This window comes from Heteronotia binoei, chromosome 4 (genome assembly GCF_032191835.1).
Source record: "Heteronotia binoei isolate CCM8104 ecotype False Entrance Well chromosome 4, APGP_CSIRO_Hbin_v1, whole genome shotgun sequence".
Taxonomy (NCBI): domain Eukaryota; kingdom Metazoa; phylum Chordata; class Lepidosauria; order Squamata; family Gekkonidae; genus Heteronotia; species Heteronotia binoei.
In genome coordinates, this window is record NC_083226.1 from 45,016,032 (window position 1) to 45,030,808 (window position 14,777).

The window sequence follows — 14,777 nt, forward strand, 5'->3', positions numbered from 1 at the left end:
GGCCAAACTGAGGACTTCTGTGAGCAAAGCTGTTGGGAGGACTCATGAACCCCACAGCAGACGTAATATATTCCTCTTTAACAAAAAGATGGTCAATTCCTGCTCTGTACTTTGAGGATAGCGGACTATTATATGATTTTTTTTTTTGCTCTTTCCTTCCTTGAAGCCCACCATGGGATAGGATGGAATGTAAATGCAATAAATAAATAAATAAATAAAATAGATGTGCCTCCCATGTTCCCCAAGTCCATGTATATAGTTTGTGAATGGTTCCAGCCATATCAGTTTACAACTTAACTCTGAGCCCCAAACAGGTTTGTCATACAACTAGTGGCAACCAAAGGAGATGGAGGCCCCAGGTTCTTAGGAGCCAGATGGTGCTCGGTAGCAGGATCATTATGGCATGCTGGATAATCTTGGTCTTCATTGGTTATGCACCAGCATCTTGCAATGCATCCTGGTTAAGGGCATCGGGTCCTTCCCTCCTCAGTTGTAGTGGCCATTACTATCTGTCTATCTCACAAGACACTGCTGTTGCTGACGGCAATTCTGAGAGATGCTTTGTTTGAACTTGGGCAACTCTGTAGCAGGATGGAGCACCATTCTTAGAAGGCAACTGCTGAGAATGTCTGAGCCTTGCTATCTGAACCTGAGAGATGGTATCATTTGGTTCATCTCAGAGCCATAAGGATCATATGGGAAGAGGTGGTTTTGACAGTATATTATGCCCAATACTGTTGGCATTTAGTGTGCGGTCTCTTGAGACTCGAAGGAATAAAGTCTGCACACAGCTGCTGTTAGGCAAACTATATACACTATTTATTTACAGATATTTAAACAGACTAACAAAGTGCTCTGCATATACAACCACCATCCATCCACCACACGTAGCACTGGGCTACACTACACTTATACAGTTCAGCACAGTTCATTATCCAATCAGCTTAGTGCTGAGTCATTATACTCTTCCTCCTTCCCCCTTACATTAGGGAGGGACGGTGGCTCAGTGGTAGAGCATTTGCTTGGTAAGCAGAAGGTCCCAGGTTCAATCCCTGGCATCTCCAAAAAAGGGTCCAGGCAAGTAGGCATGAAAATCCTTAGCTTGAGACCCTGGAGAGCCGCTGCCAGTCTGAGAAGACAACACTGACTTTGATGGACCAAGGGTCTGATTCAGTATAAGGCAGCTTCATATGTTCATATATGTTCATTATTCTAGCTGATGCAATCTGGAGGACTGCCAGCTGTCAATTGTCAGTTAGATCATCTACTGTTCTGTAGATCATTGCAGCTCTAGCTGTGGTCTGATGACTGTATATTATACAGTATATTAGGAAAGGTTTTAGCCAGCACCTTCACTTGTGCTGTATAGGAAGCTAGAGTCAATGTTGGAGCATTGCTATAATGTGCTCACAGTGGCTTGTGCGTTTTAGGTGAGAAGGCACTACATCTGGCACCTCCAAAGAGTTTTCAAGTACAGTCTCCATGCACAAAGCATTACAGTAACACGATCTTAAGAAGACTGCTGTGTTGTCAACAGAAAGAAAAAGTCACATATGCAGGCTTTTCACCAGGATGGGGAATTTTCAGCCTCTGTTTTAATTCAGACTTCAATATTTAAAACTTTGGATATAGGATATGCACCAAACACAAACATATATTTAAAAAAAATTTTTTGCATGCAGTAGGGTTATCTATGTACTATTATTTCCCACCTTTCCCAAAATATCTTTTTAAACCTTTTCTGAAAGGAAAACTCACCTCGATGTTCACATGCTCCCAAAAGGTTTATTATATTAGGATGATGTCCAAGTTTACAAAGTACTTCCAGTTCTCCAGCAAAATCTCTGTGATCATCCTTAGAGGCATATTCTGATATATATAAAAAAATCTTTATGTATTTATTGAACTTAAACAAAGTTACCTTATGTAGAGAGTAAGCTAAGGCTGCAATGTAAGCACATTGTTGTGAAACGGCGTATCACAACAAACATACAGGCACTTCTAGTCACGTTGCAGCTGTGAGTTCCTAGTGAGAACTCCATTTAAAAGCACCATGGGGCTGCAGTTCTGATTAGGGCTGTGGCACAGGGGGAGGAGGGGATCCTGCCACCTCCTGGATGTTTTCTTGAATTGCATTTGATTCGTAGTTTGTCCCTTACTGGGGAGCAAATTCCAATGAATTGAAAGGGATTCATTTCTGAGTACGCATCTTTAACGTTAGGCATTATTTTATCTGTAAAATAATACTAAACAGGCATTCTGTTACTTAACACATTGCAGCAGCAGCACCAGAAAATGGGACAACAGGTACAGGAGACAAATTTGTTGATACTGACATTATAAATACCAAATAATTCTAACTAGTTCGTATAAGAAATCCATAGGGTTATATTCAAAAGCACCGTTCTTTTAACAATGCATCCTTCCAGAGCAAGAATATCCACCAGAAAAGGGATCCTTACACTAGAGAAAGGCTTGCCAGTTAGCAGAACAGAGACCATTGATCCAGCCCACGAACAACAGTTACTGTATTTTTCGCACCATAAGGCGCTCCAGAGGATAGGACGCACCTTCCTCCTGGGGGGCGATCCGCTGCCTCTTCCTCCAATCCGGCGCTTCCCCCGCGCCTGCCTGGCTCCATCTTCTTCAGGCAAGTGCTGGGATCGCTCCACGTGGCCCCAGCGCTTCACAAGCGCCGGCTGCGAAGGGGGCAGCGTGCTTCCTCCTTGCCTGTGTGCCTGGCTTCAGCTGTGATGTTTAAAGCAAGCGCTGGGATCGGAGGGGGGAGGGAGCGATCCCAGCGCTCGCTTTAAACATCACAGCTGAAGGCAGGCACACAGGCAAGGAGAAAGCACGCTGCCCTCTCCACAGCTGGCGCTTGCAAAGCGCTGGGTTTGCGGAGGGGGCGGGTGCTTCCTACTTGCCTGTGTGCCTGCCTTCAGCTGTGATGTTTAAAGCAAGCGCTGGGATCGGAGAGAGGAGGGAGCGATCCCAGTGCTTGATTTAAACATCACAGCTGAAGCCAGGCACACAGGCAAGGAGGAAGCACGCTGCCCACTCTGCAGCCGGTGCTTGCGAAGCGCTGGGGCCACGTGGAGTGATCCCAGCACTTGCCTGAAGAAGATGGAGCCAGGCAGACAGGCACGGGGGAAGCGCTGGATCGGAGGAAGAGGCAGCAGATCGCCCCCCCAAGGTACGTACCTTCGGACCATAAGACGCACACACTTCCCCCCACTTTTTTTGGGGGGGGGGAAGTGCATTTTATAGTCCGAAAAATATGGTAAGTATTCAGACCAAGCTGGTAGTTTCCACATCTTTTGTTTTTTTGTAGAGAAAGCCCAGCAGGAACACATTTGCATATTAGGCCACACCCCCTGATGTCACCATTGTTTTGCACATTTTCATATCAGGCCACACCTCCTGACACCAAGCCAGCTGGAATTGCGTTCCTGTGTTTTCCTGCTCAAAAAAAGCCCTGGTTGTTTCATCTTTCAAAGGAGGGATCCCAGACAACAGAGGTTCAACGAGCAGATTCCACGTTTCCAGTGAAAAAAGATGTACTAATGTCTTTCTTACACAGTTGTAATCTTCGATCTCTCATGTACTTGGAACTCTGCCCCCCACCTCATCATCAGTATTGGAACTGTCTGGCAAGAAACAAAATAACTTTTCTTCTTCTGTCTTTAAGACATGTATAAGCTTTTATTAGTTTTGATCATGGGTCTTTGTATTTAGTAGAAGAATTTATAAAAAACTTCTTTGTATCTGGTTCCTGATCTTCTGGGGAGAGACAGTTATTTTGGTAGCAGTTGACTACAAACTTGGGCAAAATGTCTACAAAAAAAGCCCAGCAGGAAATTTGCATATCAGGCCACACCAAGCCAGCCACAACTGTGTTTCACTAGGGGAACCTTTCTCTAGTGTAAGGAGGAGTGGAGAATCAAACCCGGTTCTCCCAGATAAGAGTCCGCACACTTAACCACTACACCAAACTGAGAAATAAACAGAATGTAGAGAAGCTAAGTGTGTTCCCGCTCAAAAAAAGCTTTGGGCAAAGGGAAGTCTCATTTATTTATTTATTTTCTATCCCGCCCTCTCCGCCAAGGCAGGCTCAGGGTGGCTCACAATATTTATTTATTTATTTATTTATTTTATTCGAGATTTATATCCCGCCCTTCCCACAAGTGGCTCACAACAATTAAAATCAATACATATTATAAAATTACACATTCAGTAGTTAAAAACAGACAGAATTAATTTGGTCCTAATCTCTTCGATATTATATGTTTTTGAGTGGCGACAGTATTTCTTCAGATTTCCTACGATATAAGCTCCGCATCAGTTGAACACCAACTGGAAGAGAATTGTCTTACAGGCCTTGCGAAACTGGACAAGCTTCCCCAAGGCCCTCACTTTCTCTGGCAGTTGATTTCACCAGTAGGAGGCTGCGATCAAGAAGGCCTTCTCTCTAGTGATCTTTAATTTGGCCTCCTTCGGCCCCAGGATTACTAATAGATTTTAAGATCCAGATCGAAGTATCCTCTGGGGAACATGTGGGGAAAGACGGTCCCTAAGGTAGGCAGGTCCTGGGCCATACAGGGCTTTAAAGGTAATAACCAGCACCTTGTAACAAATCTGGTATACTATTGGCAGCCAGTGCAGTTCCCGCAGTCCCAGCTGTATGTGCTCCCATTTGGGAAGCCCCAATAACAGCCTGACCACCGTGTTCTGCACTAGCTGTAGTTTCCGGGTTCGGCACAAGGGCAGCCCCATGTAGAGGGCATTACAGTCGTCCAACCTCAAGGTGACCATTGCATGGACCATTGTTGCCAGGTTGCCGCGCTCCAGGAAGGGAACCAACTGCCTTGCCCGCCTAAGATGGAAAAAAGCGAATTTAGCAGTGGCTGCCATCTGGGCCTCCATTGTCAAGGCCCGGCTCCAGCAGCACCCCCAAACTTCTGACCTTGTGCGCCATTGTCAGTGGCGTGCCATCAAATGCTGGTAAGGGAATTTCCCTACCCAGACCACTGCAACTCAGGCAAAGGACCTCTGTGTTCGATGGATTCAGCTTCAGTCGACTCAGCCTATGCCATCCTGCCATGGCTTGCAGCGCCAGATCCAGATTTTCTGGAACACAGTCAGGCCAGCCGTCCATCAGTAGATAGAGCTGGGTGTCATAAGTGTACTGGTGGTAGCTCAACCCATACCTCTGGGCAAGAGGACGCATGTAGATGTTGAACAACATCGGGGAGAGCATCACCCCCTGAGGCACCTCTTGATCTTCCCAAGTATGCAGGGAATTCTCACCAGCCAACAGTTGCTAGAAGGAAGGAGTCTGTCAGTGACATTTTGTCTATTTGCCAGGGAGCAGTGACGTTGTTTATCTGCCATTTGGATTGTTTTAATTGGAATCTGCTTTTAATGTTATTTAATTTTGGTTTAGACTGTACATTGTTTTAGTGTTTTCATCTTGTTGTAAACCACCCCGAGCCCTGCATGCAGGGAAGGGTGGCCTAGAAGCCTAAACAATAAATATAAATAAATAAATAAAATTTTGCACATCACAGAAACAGCTTTGTCAAGCGCAGGTTCATTCTGATGATGACTAATGGTCACACTAGATGAGGAACTGGAAGATCCAAGAGGAGATCTGCCCATAATTTAAGACTGAACTTTCAAAAGCAGGGTCCCTTACTTCAAATTAAGGCTACAGCAAGGTCACAGGGGTGTTTATCCTTATCCCCCACTATGTGATTTCACTAATCAAAACTACCACCACCTGGCTATTAGCTCTGAAGCAGAAAAAGACAGGCAAAGAGAAAGTGCCTGTCTTTCCCTGCTACCAATAGCCTCAACATATCAGGGTATCAGTTTCAGTTGCGGAGTTTCACGTAACATGTAGTTAGTTGCTTACAGGCAGAGTAAACAATGTAGAACAATTTTGCAAGGTCATGTATTAGCAACTGTATAGAATGGTCTTACTTACTAATCATTGGAAGCTCTGTACCCTTCTGCTGATCTACTCACCCTTCATCCTTTTGATGGCCGCATCCATTCTCAAACCATCCTTCTTTATTCGTGCCTTGAGAACTTGGCCAAAATTGCCTTCCCCAATCACATCTTGAAATTTAATGTCATTCCACTCTAGAACTGGGTAGATAGTTGGTCCTGAGCTGTTTTTGGCTTTCCGGCTTAGGGTAAGAGTTCCTGAATTGAACTGTACTGCTGGTTCATCTCGCTGTGGGGGGAAGTTAAACAAACACTGTTCAGTAGTTTGTGAGGAAAGCCAGTGCGGTGTGGTGTTTAGGCTATTTGGGAGACCCAGGTTCGAATTTCTACTCTGCCATGGAAGCTTGCTGGGAGATCTTGGGCCAGTTGCACAGTCTCAGCCTAACCTACTTCAGAGGGTTGCTGTGATGATAAAATGGAAGAGAGGAGAATGATGTAAATTGCTTTTAATCCATTGGAAAGAAAGCCAATATATAAATGAAGTAAAGAAATAAACAGAATGTTGAGGAGTTATGACAAATGTACACAGGAGGTAAAACCAAATTTTGTAGCCTGCAGTAAAAAGTTCAAGCTGAGAGCAAGCTAGAAATGTATGTTTTTATCAGTGCTCTGCAGAATAGCTTTGCTATTCTGTGTAGCTTTAAACATTGGGATGATTCAGCCTTATCATCAAAAAGATTCTTAGGGCCTGTATGAGCCCACATTGCCCATTCTTTCAAGGGTGGAAATAATTCTGTCATCTGGTTATTTTAGCATATCTGTATGAGTCAGGGTAAATGTTCCCACTTTTCAGTCCTGAATCTGGTGGTTTTTTTTAACTGCCTGGTTCTCACAAGTGACAACCAAATAACTGCAAAATATTTTATTTAAAAGCAGTAAAAAAGCCCCAACTACATTACATAGACAAGCCTAATATAATTAAGGGAACTTTTAGAACCACTTTTTTGTAGTACGTAGAAAGCACAACAAATAGGAATCCAAAAGAAATGACAAAGATATGTTAAAGTTTAGGGTCAGATGGAAATTAGGAATTACCATCCTTTAAAGTAGGGTTGCCAAATCCAATTCAAGAAATATCTGGGGACTCGGGGGGTGGAGCCAGGAGACTTTGGGGGTGGAGCCAGGAGACTTTGGGGGTGGAGCCAGGAGACATTGGGGCGGAGCCAGGAACAAGGGTGTGACAAGCATAACTGAACTCCAAGGGAGTTCTGGCCATCACATTTAAAGGGACAGCACACTTTTTAAAATGTCTTCCTTCCATAGGAAATAATGAAGGATAGGGGCACCTTCTTTTGGGGCTCATAGAATTGGACCCCCTGGTCCAATCGTTTTGAAACTTGGGGGGTACTTTGGGGAGAGGCACTAGATACTATACTGAAAATTTGGTGCCTCTACCTCAAAAAATAGCTCCCCCAGAGCCCCCGAAACCTCCAGATCAATTCCCCATTATACCCTATGAGAAACGATTTCCATAGGGAATAATGAAGATGTTTTCCTCTCCACACACACACACACACACACACCTTCTCGCAAATCTGATGTAGGGGATTGCCCTCTCTACTCACCAGCCAGCTTATTTCAGCAACAGACACAGGCACAGAAAGTTGAAGCCTTTCACCACCTCCGGAAGTGCAAAGGCACATGGTCCTTTGGGGCGGGGCAGGAAGCAGCCTGGAAAAGCTCCGGCTGCTGCGATAGAGCTGGGTGGGAAGGGGAGGGGCAAAGAGAAGCTGCTGCAATCGAGGTGAGAAGGGAAGGGAGGAGGAGAAGCATTGGGGATCATGGGAACGGGAGAGAAGAAGCTGCTGGGATCGGGGCTGGGTGGGAAGGGCTGCCATTCCCCCGCTTTCTGAATTTTTGGCCAGCAGGGGGAGGAGGCTCCAAATCGGGGGTCCCCAGCCCAGGCGGGGGATTTGGGAAGCCTACTTTAAAGGTACATATCAGGTATGGACTGTGATGCTTTGGATTAGGACCATGTGGAGAGAAAGGATTGGGTTTGTCTATCAAAGCTGATTGTCCTACGCAGGGCTTTTTTTCTGGAAAAAGAGGTGCCATAAATCTCAAGATGGAAACGAAGGAGAAATACACCAGTGTCTCTCATGAACTTTAAAACATTTTTTGAAAATTTTGTTTCCATGAAGAGATTCTGGAACTATGTTCTGCTGTGTTCCCCCAGGAAAAAGTTCTGGTCCTATTCTACTATTAGTGTTAGAAGAGAACCATAGATGAGACAAGGAAAAGGATCTTAACAACTGATTTAATGCAATCTTAGCTATTCTTATTGCCCTTCCTGGCAACTAACGGACCCCTACCTATAAGTAAGGCTTGAGGAAAACTGTTTCAATGTATCTGATGAAGTGAGCATGCACACAAAAGCTTATACCCAGAATTAAACTTTGTTGGTCTTAAAGGTTGCACTGGACTCAAACTTTGTTCTGTTGCTTCAGACCAGCACAGCTACTCATCTGAATCTGGGAGACATAGGCTGAAATCTCCACTTTGCCATGAAGCTCAGTGGGTGACCTTGGGTCAGGTGCTGTCTTTCACCCTAACCTACCTCACAGGATTATTGTTAGGGTAAAATGGAGGAGGGGAGACCAATGAATCCTGTCCCGAGCTCCTTGGTTATCCTTGATGGGATAAAAATGTACTGGTTTGTCAGATCCAGGCCAGACACTGAATAAACATCAAGAAAGCAAGATGTGCCTAAAATGACAAATGTTGTCAATGTACTGATTAATTATATCCAACATCTCTTAACTATATGGTATTTGGCCTGTATGCTTCTGTCCTTCCCTTATCACAGCATCTCAGAAATAATTCATATTGCCACCAGGCTATTTGTTAGGAAACGGGACAGGAAGAGGAGAGAAATAGGCACTAAAATTGATAAGATAACAAGAACAGCCTGTACCAGTCGAAAGCCCAGAGTTACATACTGCCTCACTTCCTGTTCCTATCAGAAAGTCCACATCTGGGGACAAAGGCGTTGACTTGGTGCCAAACCACTGGCAGAAGTGTACTTCTACTGGCAGAGAAGGGGAAGTGTTTTTCAGCAATTGCCTCCTCCTGATGCAGAACCCCCCCCCCCAAAGTATTGCACTCAGCACTCACTCTGAGGATTCCCTGCCCCCTTGGGTTGATATCAAATGGTACAATAGGCAAGGGGAAATGGGAAAGTTCAGTTCCCTTGCTGGGCTCCGCCCACACCATCTGTCGATCATAGGGTTGCCAAGTCCAATTGAAGAAATACCTGGGAACTTTGGGGGTGGAGCCAGGAGACTTTGGGGGTGGAGCCAGGAGATGTTAGGAGTGGAGCCAAGATCAAGGCTGTGACAAGCGCCGCAGCCACAGGTTCCCGCGCCGCAGCCGCCGCCTGAGGAGGAAGCTGTCCCTTCCTCCTCCTCCCACTCATCCTCCCCGCCCCTCGGCCCTGCCTGAGGCTGGAAGCCTGGGTGAAGCAGGGCGGTGGCGCGGGCATGGAGAGCGGGGCCGGGGGCTCGGGGCCTCCTCCTCGGCCTCCGGCGCTGCCGCGCTGGTGCTGGCGGGGCTGTGCTGCCAACGCCGGAGGCCGAGGAGCTGCCTCCGGCGCTGCCGCGCTGGTGCTGGCGGGGCTGTGCTGGCGGGGCTGTGCTGCCAATGCCGCCAGCTAGCGAGGCCCTCGGCCGACAGCTCCTCCGCCGCCTCCTCCTGCCGCTGGGCGCCGGCGGGCCCGCCGCCTGCGGCCTCACTGGGCGGGAAGGGGGCGGCAGCGGCGCGGCGGCCTCACACGCTCCGGGACGGGGCGGCTCGCCATTTCCCCCCTCTCCCCCCGCTTCCATTTTTGGGGGGAGCGGGGGAAGAGGGGGGAAATCCTGGGGTCCCCCGCCAGGGCGAGAGGGTTGGGACCCCTAGTCTATCACCTTTTTTACCCTGCTCTTCCTCCAAGGGGCCTAGGGTAGCACTCATGGCTCTCCCTATAAGGAAGGTGAGGCTGGCCCAAGGTCATCCACTGAGCTTCATGGCAGAATAGGGATGTGCTAGGTTGCATCTAGGCCCACAACCAGTGTTTTTTTTTGTAGCAGGAACTTCTTTGCATATGAGGCCGCACACCCCTGATGTAGCCTGTCCAAGAGCTTACAGGGCTCTTAGCACAGGGCCTACTGTAAGCTCTTGGAGGACTGGCTACATCAGGGAGGTGTCGCCTAATATGCAAAGGAATTCCTGCTACAAAAAAACCCTGCCTGCAACACAGATAGAAGGAGAGGCTCTTCTGTTTCCGTGAGGTGAGCTCTAGTCGCCATCCAAATAGCAGTGCTCTCTTTGAAACAGGAAGTACTAAACAAGTTGTACTGGAACTGAGACACCTTGTTTGTTATTTTGATTCCAGATATTCTTGACAAAAAGCCATGGACTTACCACAACATTTTGGAAGGCCTGGGCCATTCGTCGCTGAAAATTTGCCCGCTTCAGCTGCAGCATGATGAAAAAGGCCAGCAGTATCGTTAGACAAGTCATCCCTGCTGAGCCAAGTATAGCAATCAGCAACATCTTCCCTCCTTTTGACTCATATGGAACTGCAAGAGCAGATGGATTATTCATGATTAATCTTTGAAAAGAAGAAATTCCTCAGTAATTAACTCTCACAATCATTCCCCTAAAGCAGGGATCCCCAGTGAGATGCCCATGTGTCTTATGGCACATGCCATTCCAGGTCTGTGGACCTGTGGAAGAGCTTCACTAGCAGATCCTTTGTAGCCATTTGTGTGGAACACTGCCCTGGTTAGGGATGGTCTCTTAAACTACAGCTGCTGCAGACCTTGCAGCAAACATATTTGGCATTCAAATATGCTGTTTTCAACATCACACACCCTTTTGTGATCACTAGGCAACTGCAGCCATGGAGCAAACATTTGTCTGGAACAGGAGACACTTAAGGGGGGAGGATTAAGCTCTGAATGATGCTGTGTAGCATGTTGCCCTGCAACACTATCCCCCACACACATACTTTTAGCCCTTTAAAGAGCACATTCCCCTTTTCAGTCCAGCCACACTGTATTCTTAACAGTACAACTAGGCTGGGAAAGGGAAGATTTCAGGGTTAGGGAAGGCAGGCAGTTATGTTCACCATCATGCTGCACTTTTGTGCCCATGTGACAGAGGAAAGAGAGAACAGCAGACTGTGGGAATGTGGGACAGCCGCAGGTGGACCAAGATGTGTGAGGATAATAATCTCCCACCCCAGTTTCTGCTGCTACTGCTGTAGCAGGGGTGTGCTATGGCCAAACCAAGTAGATGCAATCAGGACTAACAAAAACTTTCACGTTTTCTAAAACACAACAGTTTGCATTTGCATAATTATTTACCAGTTTTCAGCCTTGAACCACTTAAGTTACATAAGAACATAAGAGAAGCCATGTTGGATCAGGTCAACGGCCCATCTAGTCCAACAGTTTGTGTCACACAGTGGCCAAAAAATCCACAAGTGTCATCAGGAGGTCCACCAGTGGGGCTAGCAGCCCTTCCACTGAACCCGCCCCCCCGCAGCTCAAGAATACAAAGCATCACTGCCTCAGACAGAGAGTTAAAATAATAAGCTGTGGCTAATAGCCACTGATAGACCTCTGCTCCATATGCTTATCCATTCCCCTCTTGAAGCTGGCTATGCTTGTAGCCGTCGCCACTTCCTGTGTCAGTGAATTCCACATGTTAATCACCCTTTGGGCGAAGAAGTACTTCCTTTTATCCATTCTAACCCAACTGCTCAGCAATTTCAATGAATGCCCATGAGTTCTTGTATTGTGAGAAAGGGAGAAAAGTACTTCTTTCTCTACCTTCTCTAGCCCATGCATAATCTTGTGAACCTCTATCATGTCACCCCACAGTCGATGTTTCTCCAAGCTAAAGAGCCCCAAGCATTTTAACCTTTCTTCATAGGGAAAGTGTTCCAACCCTTTAATCATTCTAGTTGCCCTTTTCTGCACTTATTAAGTTATGCATGGGAAAGCCCATCATATATGCTCATGGTTTCTGCAGAAGTCAGCTCTCAGCTTGACACTAACCTTTTGTTTCTGTTAAGGTTTTCAGTTCATAAGAAGGGTTTGGGTTGCTCTGTCCCACGTTGTTATAGGCACTTATCTGAACCACATATTCAGTGTTTGGCTCCAGACCCTTGAGTTGGTACTGAGTAATGGTGGTGTTTCTTATTGTTACGTCAATGTGGTTGTACTCAGTCTTGCCATAAATTTTATAGCTGAGCATGATGAAGGAGATAGAATGTCCTTCAGCTGTTGACCAAGAAATGATAGCAGAGGAGTCTGTGATGTTTTCAATCCTGACATTATTGGGTGATGGTGGAAGTCCTAGTAAACAAGCAAAATGTGTGATACTTCACAATAGTCTCTGCGCCTTCTAGGTTCTAGTCTTTATTTTAATTTTCCTTAATGAATCTGGTTCTAGTCTTTATTTTTATTCTCCTTAATGAATCTGAATAATGTTTTCAGAAAATGGCATCTTGAGTTAAACTTTGCAACAGTGAGTTCAGTAATCAGTTAAAGAACTATCATACATTATACATTTTGCTATTGATTCAATGACTTGGTACAGAGAGAGTTATTGCTGTGAGACAGAGTGATTTCAGTCATGGTTCACTCACTTTTCATTCCATCCCACTGATGATAGCAACTGATCGATCTGACTTTCAGGTATTTACTAATAGTAGTTTAGTTAATTAAGGCCATGATCACACAGGCTAAATAATATAGTTTCAATCCACTTCCAATACACTTTCCAACTGGCTTTTACTGTGTGAACTGGCAAAATCCAGTTTGAAAGTACATTAAAAGTGGATGGAAATTGCACTATTTAGCATGTGTGATGACAGTCCTGGATATCACGTGAATACACAAAGCTGACTGATACTTGATTTTTCAAGTTCAGTATTATATACCCTGACTGGCAGCAGATCTCCAGGGTGTCTTGGGAAGTGGTCTTTTAGCATGGGAGGGATAGATACTTCTGGGGCATCACTTCCTGTTTCTATCATGTGGGAATGTGGGGAAAATGGTGACAGAAACGGGGAAACCCTCCATGTGGAATCAGCTGAGCTAACATGATAAACATGCCAATGTTTGTGATTTGATGGGGGGGAGCAAGAAATAGTACTAATGAGGGCTAGCCCACTAATGCAGTGCAGTAGGTTATGTTGATATCCCTTTTGTTGTAATTACATGATTTTCCAGTTAGGCCAGGTCTGAATCTCCGACTTTGCCCACGAAAGCTTGCTAAGGCACTCACACATTCTTACCCTAACTTAACTCAAAATGTTATGTGAACGAAATGGCAAAGGGGAGAGTGTTGTAAGCCATTCTGGGCTCCTATTTGGGGATAGGTGGGGTATAAATGAAGTTAACAAACCAACAAATGTATTCTTTCCACTTACGATCACTGAAGGTCCATGCATACAGGTAGGGACTCCATTCTCCTTGGGACTTGCTGTTCACACGGATTCGGCACATGTACTGGTGTCTGGGCTCCAAATGCTCAATAATCAGTGTAGACTCATTTCCTGGCAGGCTAAAGCAAGTGGTGCTATCCCCATTCCTATCATTCACACTCTTCATTTCTACTTCAACATGGACTTCACCTTCAAAGGGTTGAATGAATGGCTGCCATGACAACTGCAGGGCTGCTGTGCTTTTAGGAACAAGAGTGAGACCTCTCGGTGGAGGGAGACCTTCGAGAATTGAGAGAAGAAGCCTTAATATTCTTGAAACACAAATATAAGTGCTCCCTGTCTCCAAGTAACAGCACTTGAGGAGGGCATTTGAACTGTGAGGCAAGGAAATCACACTCTGTGGACAGAAATCCTTCCCTTCCTTGGAAATTCTCTGTTGGACCAAAGCCAATGGTGACAATCTCCTTGCTTTCTTGACCATAGCAGTTGTAATTAGTGAATTGCCTCACCATCTGCCACTGTTTGGAGTAGTGCTTAAGTGCATGGACTCTTATCTGGGAGAACTAGGTTTGATTCCCCACTCCTCCACTTGCACCTGCTGGAATGGCCTTGGGTTAGCCATAGCTATCGCAGAGGTTGTCCTTAAAAAGGACAGCTGCTGTGAGAGCCCTCTCAGCCCCATCCACCTCACATGGTGTCTGTTGTGGGGGGAGAAGATAAAGATAAAGGAGATTGTAAGCCGCTCAGAGTCTCTGATTCAGAGAGATAGGCGGGGTATAAATCTGCAATTCTTCAATTCTTCTTCTGTATATTGCAAAACCATCCCATAACTAAAAGTTTGCCAAAAAAGCGTCATGATGTGACATCACCCCATGGGTCAGTAATGACTCAGTGCTTGCAAAGGGGACTACCTTACCTTTTTAGTATCACATGATAAAATTGAGAATATCCGGGCTTTTTTTTTTTTTTTTTTTTTTTAAAAAGCAGGAACGCACAGGAACGCACAGGAACGCAGTTCTGGGTGGCTTTGTGCCAAGGGCCTAATATGCAAATGAGTTCCTGCTGGACTTTTTCTACAAAAAAGCCCTGAGAATATCTATAATGTACTATTTTATATCAATCAATCAATATTTATTTCAGTCAAAGACCAACTATTCTATATTTATTTATTACATTTATTCTATATATAATGTACTGTTCTATTGGATGTTGCTATCACAATAGCTAGCTAGCTAAATCAGTGAAACAGATCACACAAAAATAGGTTAATCACTTTGGGAGAAATATGCTGTTTCCTTGTAAACAGCTGTAACTATGCACAATGAAGCTTGGC

The 14,777-nt window shown here is 45.5% G+C and overlaps 1 protein-coding gene across 2 annotated transcripts in view; it reads right to left on the reverse strand.

Annotated features, from left to right (window-relative positions):
* TEK (TEK receptor tyrosine kinase) overlaps positions 1-14,777 on the reverse strand; it is a 64,711-nt gene that overhangs the window by 6,604 nt on the left and 43,330 nt on the right. For both annotated transcript variants that reach the window (XM_060237188.1, XM_060237187.1), the window contains 5 exons: positions 13,430-13,723; positions 12,051-12,350; positions 10,408-10,565; positions 6,028-6,238; positions 1,759-1,869 (listed from right to left, as the gene is read on the reverse strand). In XM_060237188.1, coding sequence (XP_060093171.1) covers positions 1,759-1,869; positions 6,028-6,238; positions 10,408-10,565; positions 12,051-12,350; positions 13,430-13,723 — 1,074 coding nt within the window. The remainder of the gene's footprint in view (positions 1-1,758; positions 1,870-6,027; positions 6,239-10,407; positions 10,566-12,050; positions 12,351-13,429; positions 13,724-14,777) is intronic.